At 35.5% G+C, this 26,711-nt stretch overlaps 2 protein-coding genes across 5 annotated transcripts in view; one reads left to right on the top strand and one right to left on the bottom strand.

Moving 5' to 3' along the window:
- The first annotated feature begins 529 nt into the window (after positions 1-529).
- Positions 530-7,309, top strand: LOC116163627 (coiled-coil domain-containing protein AGAP005037-like). 2 transcript variants are annotated; one of them, XM_031477658.1, is made up of 4 exons: positions 530-853; positions 6,623-6,794; positions 6,856-7,048; positions 7,095-7,309. In XM_031477658.1, exons 1-4 carry the CDS (start codon positions 575-577, stop codon positions 7,303-7,305), a joined length of 855 nt encoding a protein of 284 aa, XP_031333518.1. In that variant the 5' UTR covers positions 530-574; the 3' UTR covers positions 7,306-7,309. The 2 variants fall into 2 exon arrangements, with proteins under 2 accessions (XP_031333518.1, XP_031333517.1); XM_031477657.1 differs by having other exon boundaries at positions 6,850-7,048.
- The window catches only part of LOC116163626, a 31,961-nt gene continuing 12,532 nt past the window's right edge, over positions 7,283-26,711 (bottom strand). For all 3 annotated transcript variants that reach the window (XM_031477655.1, XM_031477656.1, XM_031477654.1), the window contains exons 2-5: positions 11,930-12,287; positions 11,575-11,789; positions 8,455-8,554; positions 7,283-8,400 (exon numbers count right to left, since the gene is read on the bottom strand). In XM_031477655.1, coding sequence (XP_031333515.1) covers positions 7,421-8,400; positions 8,455-8,554; positions 11,575-11,789; positions 11,930-12,272 — 1,638 coding nt within the window. In that variant the 5' untranslated portion in view covers positions 12,273-12,287 and the 3' untranslated portion in view covers positions 7,283-7,420. The remainder of the gene's footprint in view (positions 8,401-8,454; positions 8,555-11,574; positions 11,790-11,929; positions 12,288-26,711) is intronic.

Raw genomic sequence — 26,711 nt, 5'->3', positions numbered from 1 at the left:
TCGAAAACTGTTTCTGACGTTGATGTTATCAAAATTTCGCTTTAAGATACGAAGGGAAATTATATAAGAGGTAAATTAGATCTAGTAATAAACTGATTAGATAGAATTAGTCGTGCTCCAACTAGATTACTGTTAAATTATGCTACTACATGACCTTTGGCTTAAATTCCCGGTCAACGTAGTTTCAAATTAAATCTAGCGATGGTCCGCAGTGTTAGTTAATTATTCAGGATTGTAGTTTCAAAATTTAGTCTTCATATACAAAAGGCTTTCAACAAAAGTTCGTTTATAACAGCATTAAACCATCGCGAGGTGAATAATGTGTACAACGGTTTGCACTTCCATTACCCAATCTTAAACAATTTCGCTAATAGTCAGCGCAAATCATTTCCTCCCTTTTTTATTATGTGACGTAATATTGGCACATTATTTTTTGATTGTCTCTGACATGACCACCAATTAAGAGTTCAACAACGTTCTCAGTTATAATCCACTCATGAATTAATTAAGTTAGTTTCGTATAGCCCGTCGCCTCAACTAGTGCTTATTTAGTTTTCTAAATTTAGTGTTAGACATGTCGACCGACAGCTTAATCTCTTTACCACCAAAACTAAGTCTGATTCCCCGCCCTTCGGTAAAAAGGTGGTCAAATGTGAACGGTTACGTTACGATGGATCGGAATTCGTGTAATGCCAACAATACAATTCCAAACTTAATATTCCGCTCGTGCCAAAGTTCTACTTTAGTGAAACTTTCGGAAAATTCATTTCCTGTTGTTCCAGAACATCCTATTAACGTCCGAATAAAACTAAGTTCTCCCGAACAAATACTTCCAACGTTCACGCATGAAACGGTAAGCTCATATTGTATTAAAATTTGATTTCGCTCACTGTTTGGTAACGTGTTTAATGGAAATGCCACGTAAACCCTACGCTTACAAATTGTTTCGGTGTCGACGTATGCGAAGAACTCGAAATTTGGTACGATTGTAAATTGTGCCAATCCTCAGCCCTTCATTCAACTTGGGCGCTACGATAATTAAACTCGAAATTAAACTGTTAAGATAATATTGTGCTGATATGCGTGTAATAATAAATGTATATGCTGAAGTAAAGTTGGCAGGGCAAGCAGGAGCAATTTTTTAATAATAGCCCTAAGGTTTCTAAAAAAAATGTAGTGGCGTGTGAATGTGCTATCAATGTAATTAGGTCATCAGGAACTGATTTTGAAAACCTGGGACTCCTCGTCAAAATCTAAACCAACCCCAATGATCAAGCCGAAACCAGCGATAAGAAACGGATTTGAGCGAGCATTCTACAATTTTGAAGAAGGTACTAGATTTGATGAAATTCCCGTAAAGAAAATGGAAGTGGAAGTTTTCCAAATTGTGAACTGTAGTTTATATGAAACAATAGAAACGAAAAAACAACTGAAGCAAGTGTAAATTGTGCACAACTCTTGTGCAGATAAAGCGCATTTTTAAAAAATCGAAATAGCTTATAGTAAATGGTTGGGTTATGTTATAATAATTATAGGGTAGCAGCGTGCTGTATTTACCGATGTTTACTTTCTTGGTAGATAATTAATGGGGAGGAGGTCGCCTGGCATACATTCAAAATCTACGCTATACAATGCAAGAAGAATCCAGCCCTTATTCCCTTTGTAGGTACCTTCCTCCAACATTTCGAGATATTCACGCAATTAAGTTTTTACACCGCTAGTAGAGTGCCTCGTCTAGACGGTCTCTCTGCCCTTTGAGAGGACCCTCCTCCGACACTCCGTTCTGCAGATATTTGCACTGAATATTTGGACATCACCAGTAGATATCTCTGATCCTGACGTTCCACTTGCCCTTTGTTTCATCCCACAATCTGTTCTTGAGATATAAGGAATTATATACGATCACGGTAAGAGGTTGAGAAGGAGGAGTATGGTTGGTAGATTACTTCCTTTCGTTGAGACCTTTCATTAGAGTATCATGAAGAAGAAAACCAGTTCACTCCCCTCCTCCCCAACCCTCTCTTTTAATAAGGGGTCAGAAAGAAAGGCGGTCCGCGATAGTTGGTAGAAAACAGTTTGTTTTGTTGAAACCTTTAATTAGAATACCATGAAAGATAGAGCTAAATTTCTACAAAAAAGTTGGGTGGTGAAGGAGTTCCAAAGAATTTTTTTTCCAAAAAACCAAGTATCTCTAATGTTTCCTAAGTACTAAATGGTTTCACATCTAGATATTGGAATGTTCGAATATACGTCATATTACTGAGGTTTTTTTCTTGTGACCAACTTAGTTCATTACGAAACAGACGCAAAGTACTATCAAATAGTACATAATATACATAAAAAATTGTAATTATATTATCATAGGGTTTAAGCACAGCTTACTTAAGCTGTGGTTTAAGTTCAACATTTTTTCGGCCTCCGAAAAGTTTTTTTAACACGTTTTTCAGCAACTTTAACAGATAGGACATGGGAAAACCTTACCTAGGTTATCTCGTACGCATTTTTGAATTTTGTAAAATTTCTTTCGATTAAAACTATCGGAGAATCGCACTAACAATATATCTTTTCGGGTGACTTTTTTGACGAGTTTTGATAATAATACCGCGCCACACAATTCCACACGTGGAATTGTAGTAGTCGTTAACGGGCTTACTCTTGATTTTGAGCATAGTAACGATACTTATTACTCATAATTTACATTTTGAGAACGTATATACAGGGTGTTACATTTAAGTTTAATATACGTATATGTAACAGCCTGTATACACAGGCAGTATAGGCGCGTCGTTAAACCCATGAAATTCTACATTTATAAATGCATCCTTTAAAACAAAACGTGGTATGACAAATTTATCTATACCTTGAAGAGTTGTGCAGAAATTAAGAAAACTTGTATACACTTCTAGAGATACAGATTCGTCCCAATGATCCTTATTCTTCCATAAACTTTGCATTAATAATTTTGCAAGGATAATGACAGGTCTAAGAAAGGATAATATAGCTGAGATATAATAGATATTAAGCGTTTGGTAATTTTAATGTTTATAATGCTATTTATATAATAGAAACAATCTGTAACAGTATATTCAATTGATTCCTAACATTTTGTAATTCACATTACTTGAAATTATGTAATTCTCAATTTCATTATTATTGATCAAAATAAATTTATTGTTTGAATTCCACTACCCTTAATTCGAAACCTCCTGATGCAAGTATAAATTCAATGTTTTGTTTAAGTTTGACTGCCAAGACGCAATTGCAGCTCTGATACTGCAAATTGACTGCTGATTGTACATGAGTAATATTAATGAGTCTTTCCAAAGCATTTAGTAAAAAATGCTAACCTCCCCCTTTGTTTGAGCATGCCGATAAGTTAATAATTTTAAATCGTCCATAACCGATAACACAAATCTTATTAATCAAAAATACGTATTGTATGATTATAGAATTTCTTTATACTCATATGATATATGTTATTGGATAACTGAGGTAACTATATTAGAATGGTTATGTATGATAAAGAAAGAACTAACCTGATTGTAATTACTCGGATTGATTAATTGATATTCAATTCTTTGCCATCGCTGGAAAATCCGTGGTTGAAGACCAACAAATATGTGTGTATTCAAACCCTTGAATCGGTGGTTTGACTCTATTTTTTCTTTCATAGCTGAATTAAATAGAGACGCACGCCACTGTTCATAATTTTCTAAGTTTGTATATTTGATTAAGTTTTTTATGTTGCTATATCCAAACAGTGTACTCTTTAATATATAACGAAAACTAGTGGTTGCCATTAAAAAAAATAGCCCCCCCCCCTGCAAAACACTGGCCAAAAATTTACTTAGAGTACGTAGATTAGTAGCAAACGTTTTATTAGTGATGATTACTATAAAAAACGTACATATTTGCAAAAGTTGTATCTTTGAAGATATATTGAGCGTTCCAGACAAAAGTTCCCTAAAGGAGAATTCAGAATTAAGACATCTTTTCCGTTTTTGGGTTAATAGCTCCGAAGGGAAAAAGTGTATGTTTCATCTAAAGGATTTCGTTTTCTTAATAAAATTAAACCGTTTGAGTTCGCAGGCACTTATTTGCAGTTAGGAATCCCATTCTGTTAATAAATTTTATGACTATATTAATTGTTGAAGGACATCTCGTGGTGCTACCTTGAACTCTCGGGAAATAGAAATGTTTCTCAACATTTTGCTCAATAATTATTTTTTCATGGCCATGCTCATTGCATTATTTTTGAAATATTCAACTTTCTTTAGAAGGGCAGTACCAAGTCTCTGTCTTCTGGCAATCGCTCAAGCAAGTATTTAATGGAAAAACAACTATGTGCGGTAAATTCGTCCCGGTAGATTCGCTTTCCGAAGATTCGCTCTGAGTAGAAGTCAAATTACAATTCAGGTTCACCTGTAAATGAAACTGGTAGATTACTCGCACCTTGGAGAGTCCATTCTCATATTTGCAGATGTGGTTCTTCTCTGTCTATGTTCCCATTTTTTTGAGCTGGTGATAATTTTTCGCCCCGATTGAGCGTATATGTTCAACCACCGACGGGTTTGGTTTTAACATGTACAATGGGAGTCGCTATTGAGTATAATCGCAAACGCCGGCCCGTGTGGCGCAGTTCAGTTAACGCTGGACTGTGGTGCTAAGGGGTCCCTGGTTCGAATCCGGGTTCGGGAATGGATATTTGTAAATGTATAGTGGGTTGGGTTGGTAGAGCAGCCTTGGCTGAAACCCCGCCCACTCAAAAAGAAAGGCAAAATAAAAAAAATAAAGCTTCACTCTAGGTCGACTGTAAAGTATAATATAAGAATTTCTAGAAAGAAAACTTTGATTTTCATTGAAGCAAGGTAATTTTGGTCATTCTTAAGTTGGCGAAACTGAAAAATCTTCAGAAGTGACAGCTGATGTTTGTAAGAGGTTATGTTAACTTGTTCTTCTATTAAATTAAAATATGCTGGGTTTAACGTGTATATTAACAGTTAATGTAATAAAAGTAGTATAATAGTATACAATACAATTTTAGGTTTAGTTCGAGTTGTACACAAAAGTATCGACATTTCCATGTGAATACTCGTAAGGATACTCTTTACTTAAACCACGTTTGGAAGCACATACAATCTTGAACGCCTTAGGAAAGATGAACGTCGTAGATAGGGTTTCATTTTGCATCTGGCCTTATCCGTATTGACCACCGATTAGTATAGATCACCTTGTTCACTCAAGAGGGGAAACCGGGGGCACCTCTCGTACCGACCGGTGATTAACTTCGAACGCCTTTTTCGTATCAGCCGGTGACTAGAATCGACACTTGAAAGGGGAAGGGACATCTCTCGTATCTTCCATAGACCGCCGCTTTGTTATCGACCGCCTGTTTCGTATCAAAAATCTTCAGAAGTAGATATATGATGTTAGTATTTCAAGCTAGAACGTTGCTGCTCATCTGTAAATAATGCACAATGAATGATGTAAAACATGTAGAGAACTTCATCGAATTTTTTAACGTTTATTAAATCGTGGACAAAACATAACCTCTTAAGAAATTGAAGTTCGCACTAAGGAAAGTTACGCACACTTTATGCAGTAACATAACCTCACATTTCGATGAAATTATGTGAACTTTGTTTTAAAATTGTGGAAAATTTCAAGCTTCTCCCACAAATTTTTTTGTTAAAAACGCTTAATTAACATACGCTTTACCTATTTTTATTAATCTCATGATCGTAGCTAGAGGGCTTAATAACGCCATGCAACCATTCAAAAATTTAGTAATCCTGTAGGATGTTTTTATTCTTCATATATTTGTATCTCCACATTTCTTTGTCATTTCTTGGGGATTCTTCTTATTCTCAACCTCTGGTCCTATGAATGAATATGATTCTATAATCGTACAAATAGCGATTAAAAATGGATTGACGTCGAGACGCCTTTGTTCAAGTTAAATATGATTCCCACCCAATGTAAACAAAAATTTCAAAGGCGACTCGACACTAACTCTTTTTTGATCGCATAGTATTACCATGTCAGTAACTCACCATAAAATGCCCTTTTCCTAAAAAGAAGTTGCTAACTGTTTATAAGAGGAAAGGAAAGAAAGAAGAGAAATGTTTATGTCCTAGACGAAATAAATCCCTTTGGAACATCAGCTAATAGAATCGCATCAAGCAACATCGCAACAGCTTCTATCCTAACATATCTTTATTGTACTATACTAACTTATACACTTCACTCTAGTCTAGCTCTAGGACATGATTTATGTCTTTTCTAATTTACACTATAGTACTTACACCTGAATATGAAACACGCAACTAAAAAGGCCAAACATCGTTAAGGTAGATGACAGTCATCTCGTATGACTGGTCTGATACGATTGTACAAGGACAATCAATTTATGTAAATTAAATGACAAGCTCCAAGGTATCAAAGTGTGGGTGACGTTTACGAAATAATCATGTGATTTAAAATCGTTGTGGTTATGTTATCGCTATTACAACTAATGTGTTAGTTACTATAGAATGTAGAACATTTTTCAAATTGGGAAATCGAGCCCAATCATGCGTTTTGTAATGGACATTAGGATTTCAATCAGAATTTTTATTTCCAGGGTCAGTTTCCACGAGGATATCCCCCGTCGTCAAATGCGATGCTGTTCGATGACGATCCCGGCATAATGTCCGAAGTTGAAACAAGCTCTACTGGATTCCGCAGGGGTGGTAAACAACGTAGCTCCCTGCCAGTGGTACGAACGCCTAGTAAAACATTAGAACGACCATTAGGTATTACAAGTGACCGATATCCATTGTCATTGAACTAAGTTTCTGTAAATTTCAGGACTAGTTTTTTTACAATACCGTAACGAAACGAAACGTGCATTACTGCCAAACGAAATTACTTCCATAGATACCGTAAAAGCGTTATTCGTTAGGTCGTTTCCGAAACAATTAAGTATGGAGTACCTCGACTCGCCCCTCGTTAAAATCTACATACACGACTCTTCTAAGGATATGTTCTACGAGTTGGAGGACGTCAGGTAAACGCTAAGTCGTTGTTATTTAACACTAACCTTCAGCTGCTAGGTCTCACTTGCGGGAAATTCGAGACCGTTCTGTTCTTCGGTTGTTCGAGTCAACGGATGTTTCAGGAGGTCTTCCGATGGGTGGTGTGGGAATACCAGGCGGCGTGGGACATTTTGAAGATCCCAGTTACTTTTCGGAACCTGAGTTTGACTCTGAGTACCAACACCAGCACATACATAAGAGCAAGGTAAGTGCTTTACTTTTATTTTAAACGTTCATCGATGACCACATAAATACTAAATACAAAAATACATAACAATAATAAAGGTTAACAATTAATGGCTACTCTAAACATATATGGCTATCATCACTTTATGGACACAATTTTAGAAAGCTTTGCATTGAGGATTTGCCGGCGTGTAAAACGCACCCGAATAGAGCTTTTTTGGAACAGTTCTCCAACCGAAAACCAACGCTTTACCGAACGGTTCTTCAGCGCATCCCGAACACAGATTCAGTATCGCTTTCACTTCCGCTTCGGCCGGTTCGCGCTTTTCTGATTCCTTCTGCTGCTGCTGTATCGGCTGATTTTGACCAATTCCAGCTAGTCCACTCAGTAGAGATTGATCGAAGTTAATTTTGAAAAGACTGTCGTCAAAGAACGCGCCATCTTTCAGGTAAAGTTCTCTTTTAATGTGCTTCTTTTCTTCCATGTCATCCGAAGTTGAGTCGACCGCTTCACTTGCGTGCCTCTTCTGTTTAACGCTTTGAGTGGCATTCTCTTGGTCCCTTTTGAAGAGATGGTGATTGCCAAATGGTGAATCTATAAACTGCACGTTCGCCGGATTTATGAGGGACGGGTGTACTAATCCTCCACTTATGAAAGATGAAGTTGGAGGTCGTGAGGGAATGGGTGACGGCTGGGCGGTTGGGAGTTGCGAAAACGAGGTCAAAAATTGTATTGGTGGTGGCTGGGCTTGTGGTTGTTGATTGGGGTCCGCCAGGAACTGTTGAGGACCGCGAGATTGAGGCGTGTTCATCAGTTGTTGCGTAACCAAGTTGCTTACAAATTGACCATTTAGAAATTGCGCGTCGAAGTTTTGTCCCGGAACCACTTGCAGGGGCATCTGTCCGCTTGCGATTGTTAACGCAATGTTGGGATTGAGTTGGCCACCGGTTAAGAGTGGGTGAGTCGGTGTCATTGGACGTGGTGGGCTTGGCGGACGTGGTGTTGTTGTTATGGGCATGCCGTTGTGATCGAATGTGTGCGCGTGATGGTGTTTATGATCCTTGTGAGCCTTTCCAGCGGTTAATGCGACCCTATACAACTGCACCATTGTAACTTCTCCAAGCATGCCTCCAGAACCTACAAACGGCAAAAGCAAACTTAGAAAAGTGTAATAAAACAGAATGGGGATACCTTTCGGAGCTTCAACTCCTTCCAAGAATCCTCCGCCATACTGCGTTTGTTCTTGACCAGTTATGGCAATACCTCCGGAAGGAATATGGTGGCCTACCAACTAAGTTTACCAAATTAATACATACAGTAGGAACCGGTTTTCCTTGTCTCAGTAAAAAATTACCCGATCCATAACTTATTTGTTCCTATCCAAATTAACTGTCAGGTAATTTAATTGAGACAAGAAAATTTTCCAGAATATACCTTAAAATTATTATCACATTCATGACACATTTTAAAATTTCTCGTATCTTACTTATAGCTTCTCTTAGTTTATGTCAGGATCATAGAATAGCAAGAAAGTACAATTCCTTTTACAGACACCTTCATAATATGTAGGAATGTCTTATATGAATTCCAAGGTTTTTGATCCTGCAGAATAAGTATAAGACTCGCGAGATAAGGAACGAGTGTTCAAGCCGATAAGAGTCGAAACGTTACAGTGTAACCGGTTCTAAAAGCCGTCGCTACGCATAATGAGGGGACTCACTCTTCGTTATAGCTACCCATGTAGAAAAAACGCAGCCAGCCGAAGCCGCGCTGTCGAGGTAAATCTCTGTAATTCAAACGCGGAATTTTTACATTGCGTTATTAAATTGAATGTGAAGATGAGTTGGTGTCATCGAAGTATACGAAAGAACAATTAGCCGCGGTATCGTATTCCTGAATTACTAGAGAAACTGTGTCGCCATTTCGCCGAATTTATTGACGTGGGTATCTTCTGAATTTGTTACGAGTTGCCACTAATAATACGTGGCTGGTTTATGGCAGAAAGAGAACTCGATTGCGTAGCGGAGGCGATCGGCTATCAGATTTATTTTTAACCGTAAATATACTTTTAAAGGCGTACGCAAATATTTTGGTTTCGTTGCATTATCGGAGTAACGTTTTTGCGTAAAACTAAATTATAACAAGGAAAGCACTGGCACGTTAAGAACAAGTTTATCAATCAAAGCTGTGCACCTTTATTGTGTATACGGGGTGTTATTAAATCTTCATTAAACGGCAACCTGTAAAAAGGTTAAAGATAAATAATTCGTGCGTTTGTTTGTGGCAAACCCTAAGTCATAAGAGTAAATTTTGACATTACCATACTGCGAAGCATTGGTAACTATTCCAGTAAATAAATCAACTTTCAACTGCGAAAAACCTGAAGGACGGTTTGTTTTGGATTCAAATTCGTTAACGATCTTTCGAGATTCACTTTCCACGAGTAACCAAATTTCTACCTGTTGATACGGTCCAATTGTATTGGACAAAGCGTTCCACCATCCAATTTTCGAAATTGCTGCTACCCTTCCAAAGGGGAACTGTCGACTAGCGGAAATTTGACTCAACTATTTTGAGTTTTTTGCATTGTATAACCATAGGAGTCGAGTTTTTTGGGGATTTTGTATAATAATTTTGCACTTAAAGTCATTCTAACATTTCTGAAGAGGTCCGTTCACGGGAATTGATCCCGTGAACAAATTTGTGTATTATTTATGAATGATAAGTGAACCCAAACGAAAGATATTGATAAGTGTGGGTTAAATTTTATTTAGCATCCTGAGGCGTGTAAATTTATTTTGAATATAATTTTGTACCATGTTTAAAAATTATTTTGTATTGATTACATGAAATAAATCAATCTTTTAAATCACAAAAAAATGTAAAGAAAATTGGAGTTGGAACGAGAGTATTTTCTACAATATATATTTCAAGCAAGCAAGTCAATTTATATGAGTATTTATTTGAGAGTGATCAAACCAAAGAATCAGATTTTAATTTTCAGATTCAGAACCAATCTTCCGCAAGTTAAGAGTCTTTGAAATTTTATTCGTTACTGAGCTAGCCGTGGTATTAATTATTTCATTACAAGAAATTAATTGTGACAGTTAAATGTTTACCAGTGTCGTAGAGAATCAAATTTATTTTATAGAAGAGAGGATTCTAACCTCTGTAGAGGTAACTAAGCCATTACATCATAAATAAAAACATACTCATAAATATCTTGTAATGTTTATTCTGTTCTTGAATTGGCATTGGAATTATTATTATAGATAAATTAAGAGCCATTTAGAAGCTTTTACTTGCAAGTAATTGTAATTAATGCATAAAATTTTGTGAATTTGGCTGAATCTAAGCAGTTTTAGGTTTAACTTTACAATATACATAGATTTCTACTAAAATTTCGTACTCGCCAAATGTTTCTAAATATATTGTACCAGTAATGTTTTTGAATTTGCATTAGCATTGGAGTTATTTTGCAAATTAATTTTTTCCTCTAAATTAACGTATTTAACGTATAAAATTGGGTAAATTCAATCGGAGGCCCTCTACAATAAATTTTAGATTTCTACTGATTTGAACGAGCTCTAAAATTTTAAGGCTGCTTTATGAAAAGCTCCTAAGCTCTAAAGTTTGATGATATTTTTTAATTTATAATCGGGGGGAGGGAGAGGGAGCTCGGTTGAATAGGGTGCGCTTGGTCCTGAACTTTTCTCGAAGTTGTCCGACGATTTATAGTTATTCGACTTGTGGTATTTTATTTAACATGGAAGGCTCTCTCCTGCAGATAGGTAAATGCATAAGAAAATTTGTATTAAACTAGAACCGAATGTCTCCTTATTCAGGAATACTTTTAATTATAAAAAAACAAATTTTCCAGGGTTGAACAAACCTTCTCAAAGGGATTTGTCTGCGTACCAGTGCATCAGTATTCTTTTTTAATGAAGTGATCTGAGGCATTTGAATCTTGTCATTAATGCGCTCTTGCCTTCCTTCGAAATGGAATATTGAAATACAAAGCGCTACATAAATTGAAAGTAAATTACGACTATCTTAAAAGCAATACTTCGATCGCCTGTACACTTCCGTGATTTCCCAAGAACGTCTGTCGTCTGAAGTTTAATTACACAACGAAGAACCACTCCGAAATTTCCAATTAGTGGCGTAATTCAAAAATACGTAAAAAGCTGTCTGCAATAACTTGGGATCGACGAGAAAGTTTTCTAAAATTAATTGCCGTTTGCCGCAGTTACCGATATGTGCGTTTTAAAATGACGGTTATGTAAAAAAAGGGCGATTCGTGTTACTTACCCTATTATGAAAACCTCTTCCGACTCTCTCCGCGTTTACCCAAATTTGCCATTCGCCAGTTCGACCGTTCCAGCTCTGACACGTGTGATACCATCGATTAAGCCTCAAAGGGTAATTTAGCCTATAAAAGGTGTGTCCCCCGACGCCCAAACTGAAGTAACTCGACCGTTCTGTGTTTGACACCCACGATAGAATAGCTTTCGGTTGTCCATCAACTGAAATGTGGTTTATTGTGTAAAGATTTCGGTTTAATTAATCAGTTTAATTATTCCATTGAAAAGTGAGCTCGTTTATTCTTGGACCCCAACCAACCCTATTTTAATCTACACGACAACTTGTCAAAATGTCGACCTACCTGCGTAGGAGAATATCGGATGATCGTTGCTGTGATTGTTAAATTTCGCCCAGTAGCACAATGTAAATTCCTTCAAATCGGGAATGCCGGCCTTATACTGTATGTACTGAAAGTATAAATCTTGCGTGAATCCAACTTTATGCAGATCACATTGCCCTCCACCGTGCTGTAGGCCCGGCTGTTGATAGCTTTGCGCAATTAAAGTTGGCAGATTTGAAAAATGCGGTTCCGAGGGAAATCGAGTTTTCAAATTTGGATATAAATCGGGATGCAGGACGGGTTGCCAGTCCGCTATACTTCGACAGACGGGAAGGATTAACATAAACAGGATTACGTAGACCATTATTCGAGCGCCTTCCTGCAAGAAAACGCACACTTTAGTTTTGGGACGCTCGTTTTTATTGCCTGAAATCGGTGTTAATTGGGTTTCATTTCTAGCAATCACGAACTTTTGCCGTAAATGCTCATTGTGTGGAACATTTAATTACGTACCTTTTCTACAGATGCCCGATGTAATTAAAAAATCGCAACTGCTTCGTTACCTATCTAATGATGCGTGATGTTTTAAATTTACATTTTTATGTTAATGCCTTTGCTAATTGACCAAAGAAAATTAGAAACTGTCGCATTGTGTTTTAGTTTTCTCTTAACGAAACGTTGTGCCCAACCTTAAAGATCATATTTGTTAGTAGTGAAAATGATATACCAAGAATTTTATCACTCTGTTTTATATAAACCTTGAATAAGAGGATGTTCCCAAACAGTCATACCATAACAAACATCAAAATCGGTTCTTTTCAGGACCACAAAATGTGTGTTTTCAAAAGAAATTCGTGATGTCATTAATTATTGTTCTCCATTCAATAAATAATAAAGCAATTAATAGCTTTTTTATTATACCTGAATCACAATCTCCGTTTTAAACACTCAAATGCGTGCGAAAAAGGCCTTTAAAACACACGTGCTTTAAAGTTGCTAAGTAACGATACTTCAAGTATGACTTTTGAAACTGTCATCTGGATGAAATAAAAAATCCTCTTAGGTCGCTTTCTGTAAATGCAGAACATTTCTTTGGCTTTTGTACTATCCTTTGGTTGAAGCTTTCACAAACGCGTAATTTAGGGTATGCTTCCAAATCTGTTCCACTTTTTTTTGCTTTAAAGTTTTGAATGAATGCACCAAAATATAGAAGATTTAAATACCTTTGACATTTCCTTCATATATCCAGCCAGTTTAAAATGAATGGTTTTGTACCAACGTTTGTGCAGCCATTCTTAACATAAAACCAGAGCTGGTATAAAAATATAAAAATATTGCCAGGATCTTTCCCGTACAACAATAATTTACTCATCGAAACGTTAAATTATACTATAGCCACACCGTAGATTGACATATTTTGAAATGAGTGGTCAACGTGAATAATGAGAAAAGGAAAACTTTTTAAGACACCCCGGAACGATTTTTTGAATACAATATTAATTAAATTAACTAAAGGTATTAAAAAATAATTTCACGCTTAGCCAAACGTTGTATAATTGGCTTTAAAGATTTGCAACGTTTTTTATAGAAATAAGTAAAGAGGATTTTTTCTGGTCGTAAAAACATTATGATTCTATATTATTTTCCAAAGAAATATTGGGCTGGTTGATTGCAGTTTGCGTAGTTTGTTTCAAATGGCTCTCTTGTTTTCTTAATTACTTCAGAATTTTACGATAGCGATAGCGAGAGTTTACCTCAGGTTGACGGTTTTATGGGTTTTTTTTGTTTCATGCACAACGGCAGCGGTATAGCACTTTCTGACCAAAGCAAAGCTTAATTATCAAAATTTTTAAAGTGAGGATAGCCGTTTTTTGACTATGAGAATGTTTCCAATTGGCACATTAAAAAACATGGCAGGCTATTCAGTACGTCTGAAGAAAAAAGTAGGTGTGGTTAATCAAAAATGTTAGGGCGATCTAGGTACCTCTTTATGTTAAAATCTTGTGTGACGAAATTCGTGCCCTAATTATGAAATTATCATTACCAGAAGAATTCAAAGCAGAAATCCTATAGTTCGGGTAGCATGATTGAATAAAAAACGGAACCGTAAGGTCATTTCCTGTGAAACGTGACGCGTTACAAACATTCTCTCGTTCGGTACGCACTGAAAAATGAACAATAAACCTATTACCTCGTCATGTATCTGAACAAATTCAAGATTTTTGCATTAATTAAAAATAAGTCTGTACGATTTCCCAAGGAAACGAAAACTCTCCCTTTTCTAAAAAAATTAATAGGATTGATATATTCACTGTCTTTAATAAATTTGGCGCTCGTGTAAAACTGCACAAAGTGACGAAAGTTCCTGGCAGTAATAAACGCTAAAGAAAACCCCACCGATTCGTTATCCTCAACAATTTTCCCCGGAGTGTCCAATTTCACTGAGATTTGAAGCCAGCAGGCGTTTCTGAATTCTCGATCCAGTCTACATCCGATAATTATAAGCAGTTTATCCATTGTTCGGTAAAACCGAGTTACTTAATTATGGATCCGAAATCGACAGCAAACGTCAACTTCAAGAAACACTATGTCATTTTTTAATACGGCCATTGTAAATTCAAATTGTCTTGGTTGGAGCCGTATACGAGTTCGTTGTAATTTAGTAATTTTTACCGAACAGCGCCAATTTGTAATTAGTGTAGATTGACTATTGCAAATATTGCAAAAATTTGATTATTAACGAACTCCTAGCGAATGCATAATTTTGCGGTGTCTGTCCGTCGTGCCCTAATTATGAAATTATCATTACCAGAAGAATTCAAAGCAGAAATCCTATAGTTCGGGTAGCATGATTGAATAAAAAACGGAACCGTAAGGTCATTTCCTGTGAAACGTGACGCGTTACAAACATTCTCTCGTTCGGTACGCACTGAAAAATGAACAATAAACCTATTACCTCGTCATGTATCTGAACAAATTCAAGATTTTTGCATTAATTAAAAATAAGTCTGTACGATTTCCCAAGGAAACGAAAACTCTCCCTTTTCTAAAAAAATTAATAGGATTGATATATTCACTGTCTTTAATAAATTTGGCGCTCGTGTAAAACTGCACAAAGTGACGAAAGTTCCTGGCAGTAATAAACGCTAAAGAAAACCCCACCGATTCGTTATCCTCAACAATTTTCCCCGGAGTGTCCAATTTCACTGAGATTTGAAGCCAGCAGGCGTTTCTGAATTCTCGATCCAGTCTACATCCGATAATTATAAGCAGTTTATCCATTGTTCGGTAAAACCGAGTTACTTAATTATGGATCCGAAATCGACAGCAAACGTCAACTTCAAGAAACACTATGTCATTTTTTAATACGGCCATTGTAAATTCAAATTGTCTTGGTTGGAGCCGTATACGAGTTCGTTGTAATTTAGTAATTTTTACCGAACAGCGCCAATTTGTAATTAGTGTAGATTGACTATTGCAAATATTGCAAAAATTTGATTATTAACGAACTCCTAGCGAATGCATAATTTTGCGGTGTCTGTCCGTCTGTCTGTCAGTTAGCACGATATCTCGAATGGACCGATTATGATGAAATTTTGCAGGTGGATTCTTTATTAAATTTGTAGATCGGGGTTCGTGAATTGGCAATGTAGACCAAAAAATAAGGAAGGTCGTTTTAACTTCTCATACTCAGGAGCTCGTTCGCCATATTTGTTTAATTTTTTTTTCATTTAGCAAAAATGATGGTAAATGTGGCCACGGATTTAAATGTTGATAAAAAGGGTAGGTTTAGAAAAGTATAATAGAGCTAATCTTAAATAGATGTAAAAGACTGGAATAATTCCCCAGTTTTCATTAGCTTTGTACAGTCTACTCTGAATTTAGACCAAACGATTTTTGAATTATTCGAGTTTTTTTGAAATCTTTAGCAAATGCACCCTTTCACAAAATAAATTTCCTTTATTCAATCAATTGAAACAGGCCCATGTTTAAAAGTCCTACGCTAACCTCGTACAACAGCCGTTCAAAAATTGACGCTCATGAATTTATGTCGGTCCTCTACTTTTCTAATGGAAACATGCTGCGAACTTAGGTGGACACACCGTATATGAAGGCATGTTACGTTGAAAGTAATTAATCGGCGATTATTCATGACTGGTCAATGTAATTAATAATTAGCGTTGTATATTTTCTAAGCAACCCTCGGAGCGATTTATTGAATTCAATATCTTCTTAGTTCATTAGATTGTAGGGACAGATTCTCTGCCCCTAAGTTTTAAAAGGAAATACACTCAACATTTCCAAAAATGCACATTATCCAGTCATTATATAAATGTAACGTGTATACAACACGCTACTAAATTGTGTAATCTATTGGTTTTTAACTGTCTAAGTTAATTTCACGCTTCGGCAAAAAGTTATAGTCTTTGTGGTTGATATTGTCATCATGATTCATGGCGAGATTGAATTTAATGTTAGAAAAAGGATGGAATAATGTTGAAATTTCATCATTTTTATGAAACTAGCACTGTAGCTCTTCAGTGGAAATATTCTGAAATTTTAGTGAGGACGAGTTTTATAGGGATCGAGCTTTTTTGAACAAGCAATTTTTTGGGAAACATGCTGAAGAGCGACTAGTCCGGCGGAGGAAAGTTTTCCTTTGGAGCGGAATAATCTTACATAACTAGAAGAAAATTTTCAAATTGACTACATACCCGTTATACCAAGGGGGAATTTCCGTGCTTGATTAGCGAGTATTTCGACCGAACCTAATTTTTTTTGGAGGGAAAAAGTTAGAGGGTTAGTTTCTGGGGAGACAGAGGGTGAATTTGCGGGAGACGAAATATCTCATGTCACGGTGTTTGTGGTCGCACTCCTCCGAAACGGCTCGACCGATTTTTATGAAATTTTGTTTGTATATTTGATGGGTATGAGTATAATAAGAGAGACGTCGTAAAGGATATTTCATACCGCTAGGTGATTATATTGTTTGCCGGGTATGCAAGAGGTGAGCTAAAACGAGCGTATGTTTCTCAAAACTCAAACTATATCAAAAGTAAACAAGATATGAAGCATCTCATACGATTCTCAGGAGGCGCATTTTTCCATCAAATCATGGCCGACTACTAAAAAGAAAATCCGAAAAAAATGGTATCAATGCGATGAAATTGGAGTCAGTCAGAAACAAAATGAATAGGGGTGCCATTTAAAATAACGAAGTTTAAGCTACGTCCGGTATTTCCGGAAGTGCCACCATTTTGAAAATATTTTATATAGATTTGGCCTCCAGAGAAAACCATAAGAACACATTTTCAAAACCTACCTATTTCATTTTCCCAGAAACTTTTAACTAAGGTTCCCAAAAAAACACACTGTATAGCAGAAATAAAAGAAATGTCTGGAGATGGTTATAAAGCACGGTTTCTAAGCAAGCAGCCTATCTACTCGGTAACAGATTTACGTTTTCGAATGAACCAACATAATTTATTAACGAGGTCCTAAGCGAGTTCATGATTTTGGACTTTCTGTCCGTCCGTCCGTCTGCGTATATGATAACTCGCAAACGGTTTCAAATTTTTCAATTCTGGTTTCAGTATTATATTTATTAGGAAAAACTGATTACCTTTTCAGTGGCTCAGGAGCTCGTTTAAAAAGATTTTAAAGGATCTCGTATGATATTAAAGGCTTTCAGGGGATTTCTTAGAATTTTCAAGAATCTTTAGAATCGCACAGGATATCCGAAGATATCTTACGATTTCAGAGGATTTCTTATTAACAAAGGATCTTGGTGTACAAAATGTTAGGCACCGGTTTACTCACCTGACACTTTCTCTTATTTAGAGTTTTAACTTCACATCACTTTGTGAGATTTGCAGATATCGAAAAGAGCTACTGTTAAAATTGCAGCAAAGGCCTTTCATAAATAGGAAAGTTACGTAACTTTTCATAAGACTAAGATAATCACTGCGTAGATAGTTTCCGCAGCGATCGTACGTAATTAAATAGGTACTACCGTCGTGGTCCTTTCCATAGAACCAGCATTGTCATATGTTCTGAACGTCAGTTTATATAGTGCTTCGCGTCCCATTTGAAAGAATAATAATTTGAATGCAGAATCATCTACGAAACCTACGAAAATCCGCTATTTTAAAGCACATTTGAATAATATCTAATTAAGCTCCATTCAGATTTTGTTATTAAGTTGCCACCTCAATGTAGTGTATATTTAGCAGTCGTTTCAAGATGGTGGCACAAAATTTGGTATTTGAGCAAAAATATGACAACACAGTAACGATATTGACCGTTTTCTCCAATAGGAGTAAGGGCGCATCAATATATTGTACTTACGCTTATATAATGGGTGCGCGTCCTAGTGGTTTTCAAACCAATCCATAAAAAGTTTTACGAACAAAGTTAAAATTTACAGACCTAATACGTTCAATCCACTCTATACAACTCTACTGTACTGTTTAATTTGAAATTATATGGTTCATCCATGACTTTTGTCGCAAAGGGCAGCAGTATTTAATGCATTATTCAATATAAACGTTTTTGGTTTCTTTTCACTAGATTGCCAATTCGGATGTGTTCATTTTCTTTGCATATTCCGTGTTCGAAAATTCAAGGGGGTCGTTAGAACTTGTCAGCATAGTATATTAAGACACAAGTGTATAATCAAGTCAATTATAATTTGTTTCTTATAGTATTTTTTATTTTACCTGCAAAATAATTTAACAATAATGAAAATAAAATAAATTAATATTGATGCCTAATGCCTAATTAAGTGGGATGTTTAATCGTAGTTCCATGATTGCCATGGAAATGCCACTTGACGTTTGCTTATAAACATCTTTGTAAATAAAATGACTTCGGTTGAAAAAGATAATACACAGTCCATCCAATGCCTTGGTTGCAAAAGCACAAGAAAAGTTGGTAGGTGCAAAATCCAAATCCAGTAAAACCTATTGTAAAGAATATGAAAGGTTGTTTTTGTGGATGAGTAAGAAGCATCTTACGTAGTCTTAAATGCATCTTAGAGCATTCGATTGTTGTAGGAATCGATTAAACCTTAAAACCTATCACAGGATGTAGGAGGCTCCCGAACAAACACAGTAAAGTCTAGAAACGCAAACAAAGTATCTAGAAAGTTAGGTAGTATGGTCTTGAAATGCTCTAGATAGGATACGAAAAGCTTTACGGAAGCGCTAAAAAATGTACCTACTCTAGAGGTTTTAAAACCTGCGGAAAGTTACGAAAAATCTCACAGTACTTTTTCGGTTTTCAAAAGCCTCCTAAGCGCTCTAGAAGTCCACATTTTCCATAGATTCAAAAATATGAATAAACTGTGTCGCTTCCCACTTCAAATAACGAAGCGTTAGTCCATTTCTGGTAATCGGAAAATCGACAAAGGAGCTTATTGAACAATTGACTCAAATATAGCCTCGCTCCACATTAAGTCCTAGATAGATTTGAAGTGGTTGGATGTAAAAACATTCGCATCCTCAACAGAAGTTATAGTGAACGCTCTAGGAAAATCCAACAAAAATTTCGTTTTTTAGTTTAGTAAACGAAAAGCTGAACGCTAATGTAGTTAAAATTGCGGAGGGAAATAAAAACAAAGAGTTCATTTTTCATTAACAAAATACTGAATATAAACTTTACCTTATGTAATAATCATGTTACGTATATTCTCTGAAAGCTCCCTTATTTTCATCTCAAAGGTAGTTTCTCAGAAACCTGGTATAATTTTGATATTTATTTTCTAAAAGTAAACATTACTTCTTTTTTCGTGCAAACGCTGCTTTTAGCATCTAAAATTCAAACAATACCATTTTTTTCGCAACCAAAGCTTCAGATAAGCACTTCGTAATTTACTGCTTAGTTTGGTACAGGGGGTGATATTGCGAAATTATGGCGCAAAGTGTTTCGAAAGGCGCGCTGACGTGTCGCTTTTAAAGCACTTCTGAAGTTGCTGTCTGCTCCTTTAATTCAAGCCCCTTTGATCTAGCAGATTTTTGTAGTTGGCGGCAATTTGCTAGAGTGAAATATTAATCGGCGTTTGCAAATTTTGAGTAATTAATCCATTCGTCTGCACTGCACGATTTAAAATTTTTTAAGCAGTCTACGCATCTGTTACGTGATTTCTAGTTGCCTTACAATCACTACAATAAATCTATTAATGCTATGCATGAATACTTTCCGTGGATTTCTACACGATAATTACTAGTAATAACTTCAGGTAAATTCTTTTCTTTACAAGTTCCTCGCATGGTTTAATTGTATGCATATTTTATTATGTAAACTTTACTTCACTGTTGTGATCAGTTATCAGTAATGCAGAAAGATTGCGCCCAATTAATTATAGATTATGCTTTATCACGTATAATTACTAGCAATTTTTCGCTCTACAACACATTGTATGTTTATTATCTCGGCAGTATAATCTTTGTACTTTCAAATCTATTGTTTGACTAACCGTCTAAGGATAGGTACGTTCATGACGCGGCTTGGTTTTACATGCTGCTAAATCGCTGATGCATTCTCTAGTGAAATTGACATCGTTGTAACTTGTAATGTAAAAGAGGGTACATGTTTTTTCTGTTGTAGCGGAGGTGTGTTTGAAATGCATTCTGCACACGTCGTTGTGTGTATACATTAATTATTAACATTTACTGGCACGTGGATGAATGTAAATGAAGTTACCAGGAAGTTCCACATTGCAATGGAGACATAGAAATCTGTATGGGCGCCGTAAAGGTCACAAAAGTGTTAATTATAAAAAATAGATTATTAACTTTTAGTTCATTGCTAATTTATATTTTATTTGTGATTTCGTCATATAAAAATAAATACTATATTTAATCTCTGAGATAAACGATGGTCGGCGGAAATTATATCGGGCGGACAAACTGAGTGGATGGAATAAGGGCCCTCGGGGCAGGTCTCAAGAAGGAATAAATTCTTTCAAATCAAAATATAGACAACGAGCGACGAAAGGACAGAAAGTCCAAATTTAATCAGTTACTCCCTTGACCATTGCCTACATATTACCACAGATTTAAATATACTATAAATCTGTGATATTACTGAAAACAGAATTGGAAAATTTGAAACCGTTCGCGTTATCATGCTCACAGACGGACGGACGGACAGAAAACGGACAAAATCATGATCGAGCTGAGCTGATACTTTATATAACGGTGACCAACACGAACTGCTGAAAATTATTCTTAATCACATACGATCACCGCTAGGGGATGCTCCCAAATGTCTGTCTGTCAAGAAATTTCGGAGGAAAATATTGTTATTCTCTCTTGTAAAAAAGGGGAGAGGTAAGAATTAGATATGGTAATCAACAATTTTTGTATCTACGAAAATTTTCAAAAAATCAACAACACTACTAATGTAAGACGGTTGTTGATTTTTGCCAATTTCTCAAAAAAATTAAATGGAACGGTATATCAGCTTTTGTATACAACGAAAGTCTATACAATATCTACATTTTTGTAAAAAAAATTCCCTTTCATTTAATATTTCAGTTATACCACAATTCGTCATTATTTTGAATAAAAATTATGTTGATTGGAGCTTTTCATCTTGAGTAAAATTTCTGAGAATGTTTATGTATGAATTCGATGAGCCAAAATATTTTCAATTTTACACCACTTCCTGTAACACCGGAAGTTAACTCACATTTCATTATTTTAAAGGGAATGCTCTAATTTTTATTCATTTGTTTAATATACGTAGAATTTGGACTAAACCGAATGGTTATTTAATTGGCTTAATTCTTTCAAAATGTTTAGAAAATAGATACAATTAGACAATAATGAATCATAATTTTTACCCCACCTTAGTTCTACCGGGAGGGTGGTTTACCTACTACAATCTTCAGCAGCTACGGAATATCAATTTACTGAATTCAAATTCGTTTTTATCTAAATTATGTCTCATTATTAAGTTCCTAGTCAGTTCATAATTTTGCATTATCTGTCAGTCTGTCCGTTAGCATCATATCTCAGAAACGAATGGACTGATTACGATGAAATTTTGCAGGTGGATTCTTTAACAAATTTGTAGATCGGAGATCGTGAATTGGCAATGTAGACCAAAAAAAGAAAGGCCCTGTTGACCTCTCCGTTAGTTCCGAACCGAATTGCATTGAATTTGTTTACACATTTATTTCAGATTGATTATATTAGAAACCACTCAAAGCCAATTTAGTTTGAGCCACTTCTGATAGCCGAAAGCTATACGTGATTATGTTAGTGTGTATTTAATAACAATAAGGTTTCTGCGTGCCCAGTATACAATTTAACACAGTTCTAAATAATTTGCCACCCTGAATTACAAATACCGCTGTAGTGAAATGAGTAAAACAAAAACTTTTAAACTAACTTAAAATATTCAGTTTCATTTTACACAGAAATCAACAAACATATTTGCTTCTCTTCACGTATAAAAGTTGAAAAACCCTATCTGTATTGGGTTCACGTCCAGTCAGCTTAGAAACTTGCTATTTTGTGAACTTATTTAAGCGCAAAGTTGCGAAAACTATACCGAATTCTCGTAGAAATGTTATTTTAATGCATATTTAGATAAAATTTGCACGAATTACGTTTACGCGTTTGTTTATACAGTCTGGATATTCGTGTTTTTCTACATTTCACGCAAGCTTTTAAATATGCGTCCCTTATTTGTATAGCGTTACGTTTTTGTAAAGTGCATAAACATTTAAACGTTTACTTTTGGTGGGAGTTTAAAACCACAAACGTTTAAGCAAGAAAATAGGAGAAAATGTCGTTTATTAAAAAAATAGGCAATTCCTCTAAACATTGTTGAGCAATTTTGTAAAAGACGTGGTTGCATTTGCTCCAGAAATTAACGAAAGTAAACTAGAATGGTACTATTAATTGAATTCAATTTTGATTTGTTGTGAATGTTTGGCAGCAAATGCGACCGGAATCTGAAGTGAATGTAAGTTTGCGATAAGAATGATATACAAGTTCACAAAAGAAAGTTGTTACATATACTGTAACCAATCAAAAACGAGGTAAAAGAATCAAATGTTTGCCCTGTTATTATTTTTGCGTACTGACGGCGTGCGGCATTTTAATTAAATTATTTTGATCGAAAATCGGAGCGGGTACATGCTACCAGATATAAATCAGTAAGTGTAAGTAAGACGCCGAACTTGCAGCTCTGGGGTTTTGCACTGAAAGTGTTACGTCAGCAGTCTAATCATGCAGCCTTTTTTTACATACAGATTTCTAAAATGGACATTTTACATGTGCGTAGCTAATCGACAAGTTAGAATTTCACTTGACACTTGCGTGGCGGTGAAATTTCTTTCGAGCGTTCAAAGACTTTATGGTAACATCTTTTTTCTGAATAGTAATATCTCATATCATTTGTATTTCAATCCCTGTTTCTTATAACGAATGATTTTGCATACAAAATATGTCGACGGTAACATGCGTTTCAACTCTAAAACAAGTGAATGTAAGTAAACGAATTTATTTATTTCTTCTTCCAATATACTAACATATTATTTTTATTCTTTGGGGGAAATAATATACGCCAATGCTTTTCCCCCCGTAGTTTTTTTTCTTGTAGGCTAGAAGAAGAATTGTCTAATTTTTTACAATAAATTATGTTTTTAATGGAAAAAGTGGGGTTCTATGAAAGGCCAGTAAGTAATAAATATTAACGAAATATTTCAAATGGTGCCACCATGGTTAACATGTCAATTTCAAATGGCTACTGGAAATTGCATCCAAATAGTTAGCTATCAGAGGCGTGGGGGTCACTTAGTCCATGTGCTATTCCATACATACTCGTATCGTGCATAGTTTATGAATCAATTAAAAAATCGCCATTATTAATTAAAGACTTGTGTTTTCTACTAAAATTCCATCGTGCATTTTGTAACACCTTCATAAAACACTTCAATTAAAATTTGTTATTTCGTGCTATTTTTTATAGCCGTTCCCGGCGATATCGTACCGCCTATTAGTCAATGTCGTGTATCTATTTTAAACCCCTTCCCGTACTCCGTTCCCGTGGTTATTTCGGGAGGTCTTTCGGAGTACACCTCTACGCCTTCAAAAAAACCTAAGTTCTAAATGTCATGTTTCTATCTGCCGCATTTTCGACTGTAAAACGTAAATCCCCTTTTTTCCCGTTCCCGTGTGAATTTCGGAAAGTGTTTTACTAAATCAGAAACCGTTCCCCTCGGGTACTAAAATGGAAATTTACATGATACGAGTAGTGTTCGGTTTTATCAACTCGTACGAATTACTAGCGTCGTGTAAAGCAGCCTTTATTGTATTATATATTACTCGTATAGTAACTGTGCCGCTGTTAATTTTTTGTAATTCTAGAACGTGAAGAGCTGGGTTCCTACATCAACGATCAATGTTAATCTGCCGATATGTATAGAAATGCTAAATAAATAAGAAATCAAAAACATTCGTCGTCGGCCTGGAATCGAACACCGTCCACTTTCTTCAATTCTTATTCTAAAGAAATTTGAAATCGTGTATTGTGATGTATTGTAAAGTCAAGGTGAGACGGACAATAACAGTATTTCGTATAAGACTCAAACTAAGTTTTCTAAAAATTGTTAAAAATATTTAAGGTTTCTGTCACCCAAATAATGTGTTTTCTACGTCCCCTAGAAATGTTTGAAATTTTTAGACACATGACTGAAAGATTTTTAGTGAACTCCTGAAAATTTCGTAGGAATTCTTCCAAAAGGAATTTTACGAAGAGGACTTCTATAGAAAATTCAACGATTTAAAAAAAATCATAACAAGGTTTAAAAGACATTTTATTATTGAAAAAAAATGCATGCTCATATATTTCCAAAAAGGTTTTTCTAAGAAATTTGAAAGCTAAGAACATTCACAGCCGTGAAATTAACAATAGGACAGATTATCAATTGTCTCTCCGTTCCTAGGATTGTGATCGATTTCTGGCGGAGAAATTCGCAATAGTAATTTAGAAATAGATTTTTATCTACGCCATTTGCAAAATGTGAGATACCTATTTAATTTCCTGTCGTTATCAATAATTAAATTTTAATTAATCCCTGCTAATTATATTACGAGTTCCATTTTCATTAGGCGACGCATGAGCACAAATTAGTATTTTTGTTTAATACTTTAATACGTTCTAATGGTACACAGAATGGGCTATCGATTTTAAAATATAATCAACTGAAAGTGCCACTTTTTCTTGGCGCGCCCACTAATTAGCTCTTTATAATTAGCAGGAGTTGTTTATGTTTTAAAATTTATAGCGATATCTCGTTCCATGTACAATTAAGAAGTGCAAATCAAAAGCGGGACTCCCCTCTAAACGTTAGCACGAAATTTTTTTCTCATTGACAGGGTTTTTTAGGTTTTAAAAAAGTTTTCCAAAACAGCATCCAGTTACTTTCTCTTGATCCATGCAACTAAGATTCAATTAACGAGCATTTTTCCGTTTAATTAGGAGAAGTAACTTCATAGTAAGTAAGGGAAAATGTACGGGAAGTCTTCGAAGAACTTTGCTATGATTGATAAGAGCTTTGAAGCGTCTTAAAAAATCTGTCTAATGGGGTCTCAGAAAACAATTTCTAGAGGCCTTGCGAAAGTGTTTCTAGTGTTATTGCTAAGAAGACTTCCATTTGTTTACCAGTTCACAATATCAGTATTTGTGAAAGGGGTTTGCAGTGTGGGTGACTGTGTGTGGCTACCGCTACTCCTATACAAGTATACGCGTACCAATTGGTATACCCTAAATACACAATTATTATGCATATTTCAGACGAGTTTATTGATCTCAAAACTTTCGTTAATACCTTATCAATTTAAATCGGGCATCACGGGAGTGCGACATTTCTCATTTTGATTTATTTACTTTCTTTGCTGACTTTCAATATCTCCACCACATTAATTTAGGCCAGAAGACTTCATCCAATATGCAACAGCTGAGCAGTTAATAGGTACTAATGAAAATTAGAACAAGCCATCAGTAACAGTAGTCCATGTCTCACTGGAAAGTGCTATATTGATCTGATAATAAATTCATTATATCCATATAACTCCTTTACAGCATGCTTGGCCGTGCCAATAAAGCGAGCTAGCGAAATTTATGATTACAGATTTTACTCGTGCGGACCCCCTCTTGAATTAAAACGGTATTGGGATTTCAATCCAATTAAAAATGGATAGTTAAAAGTGTATTGAGATAACAATATTGCTCAATTGCGATGCCAAAATAACTGATGACCTATTTTGATTGTTTGGATTGATTTTAATTTGAGTGTCACTTGAATTTCTGCGTCAAGCTCTTTCCTGCGTTATATTAGATTAGAAGATATAGAAATACTACATTCCGAAGAATGCAATGTAACACATGTAACTAAAATACTTTTCGCCAACATTATTCCGAATCAAAAACTGGATAAATTTTGCTATTACTCGCCGAGTAGGTAGCATCATCTGTCTGAAGTATATGATAATTTGATTGTACACACTTGAGAGATGTAATTTGCACGTCATAACAGATTATTGCTACTAGCACTAGAACTCTTTCATTCGAAATTAATCACGACAAGTCAAACATGAAATTAGTTTATGCCCAACATTCATAAAACAGAATACAAAAAATTACACGTACATATTGAATGCTAGAGATCCCACAACATCGGTGAGCTTTCGTCTAATATCAAGTGAAGTTATCCCACGGATGACTAAATCCGATTCAAACAACAGTTACATAACTCAATTTGGTAATGTAATTCAATTATACAAGG

The sequence above is a fragment of the Photinus pyralis genome, unplaced genomic scaffold (genome assembly GCF_008802855.1).
Source record: "Photinus pyralis isolate 1611_PpyrPB1 unplaced genomic scaffold, Ppyr1.3 Ppyr1.4_LG2, whole genome shotgun sequence".
In the NCBI taxonomy this organism is placed as follows: Eukaryota; Metazoa; Arthropoda; class Insecta; order Coleoptera; family Lampyridae; genus Photinus; species Photinus pyralis.
The sequence above is the reverse complement of the archived record's forward strand: the minus strand, read 5'-3'. Positions and strand labels throughout refer to the sequence as shown.

Excerpts from the sequence above, each read along its gene's own strand:
- LOC116163627 (XM_031477657.1), top strand. The coding sequence starts at position 575 with ATGTCGACCGACAGCTTAATCTCTTTACCACCAAAACTAAGTCTGATT. Across the intron at positions 854-6,622 it reads CAACGTTCACGCATGAAACG|GGTCAGTTTCCACGAGGATA; the intron begins GTAAGCTCATAT and ends TTTTATTTCCAG. Across the intron at positions 7,049-7,094 it reads TACGAGTTGGAGGACGTCAG|GTCTCACTTGCGGGAAATTC; the intron begins GTAAACGCTAAG and ends TTCAGCTGCTAG.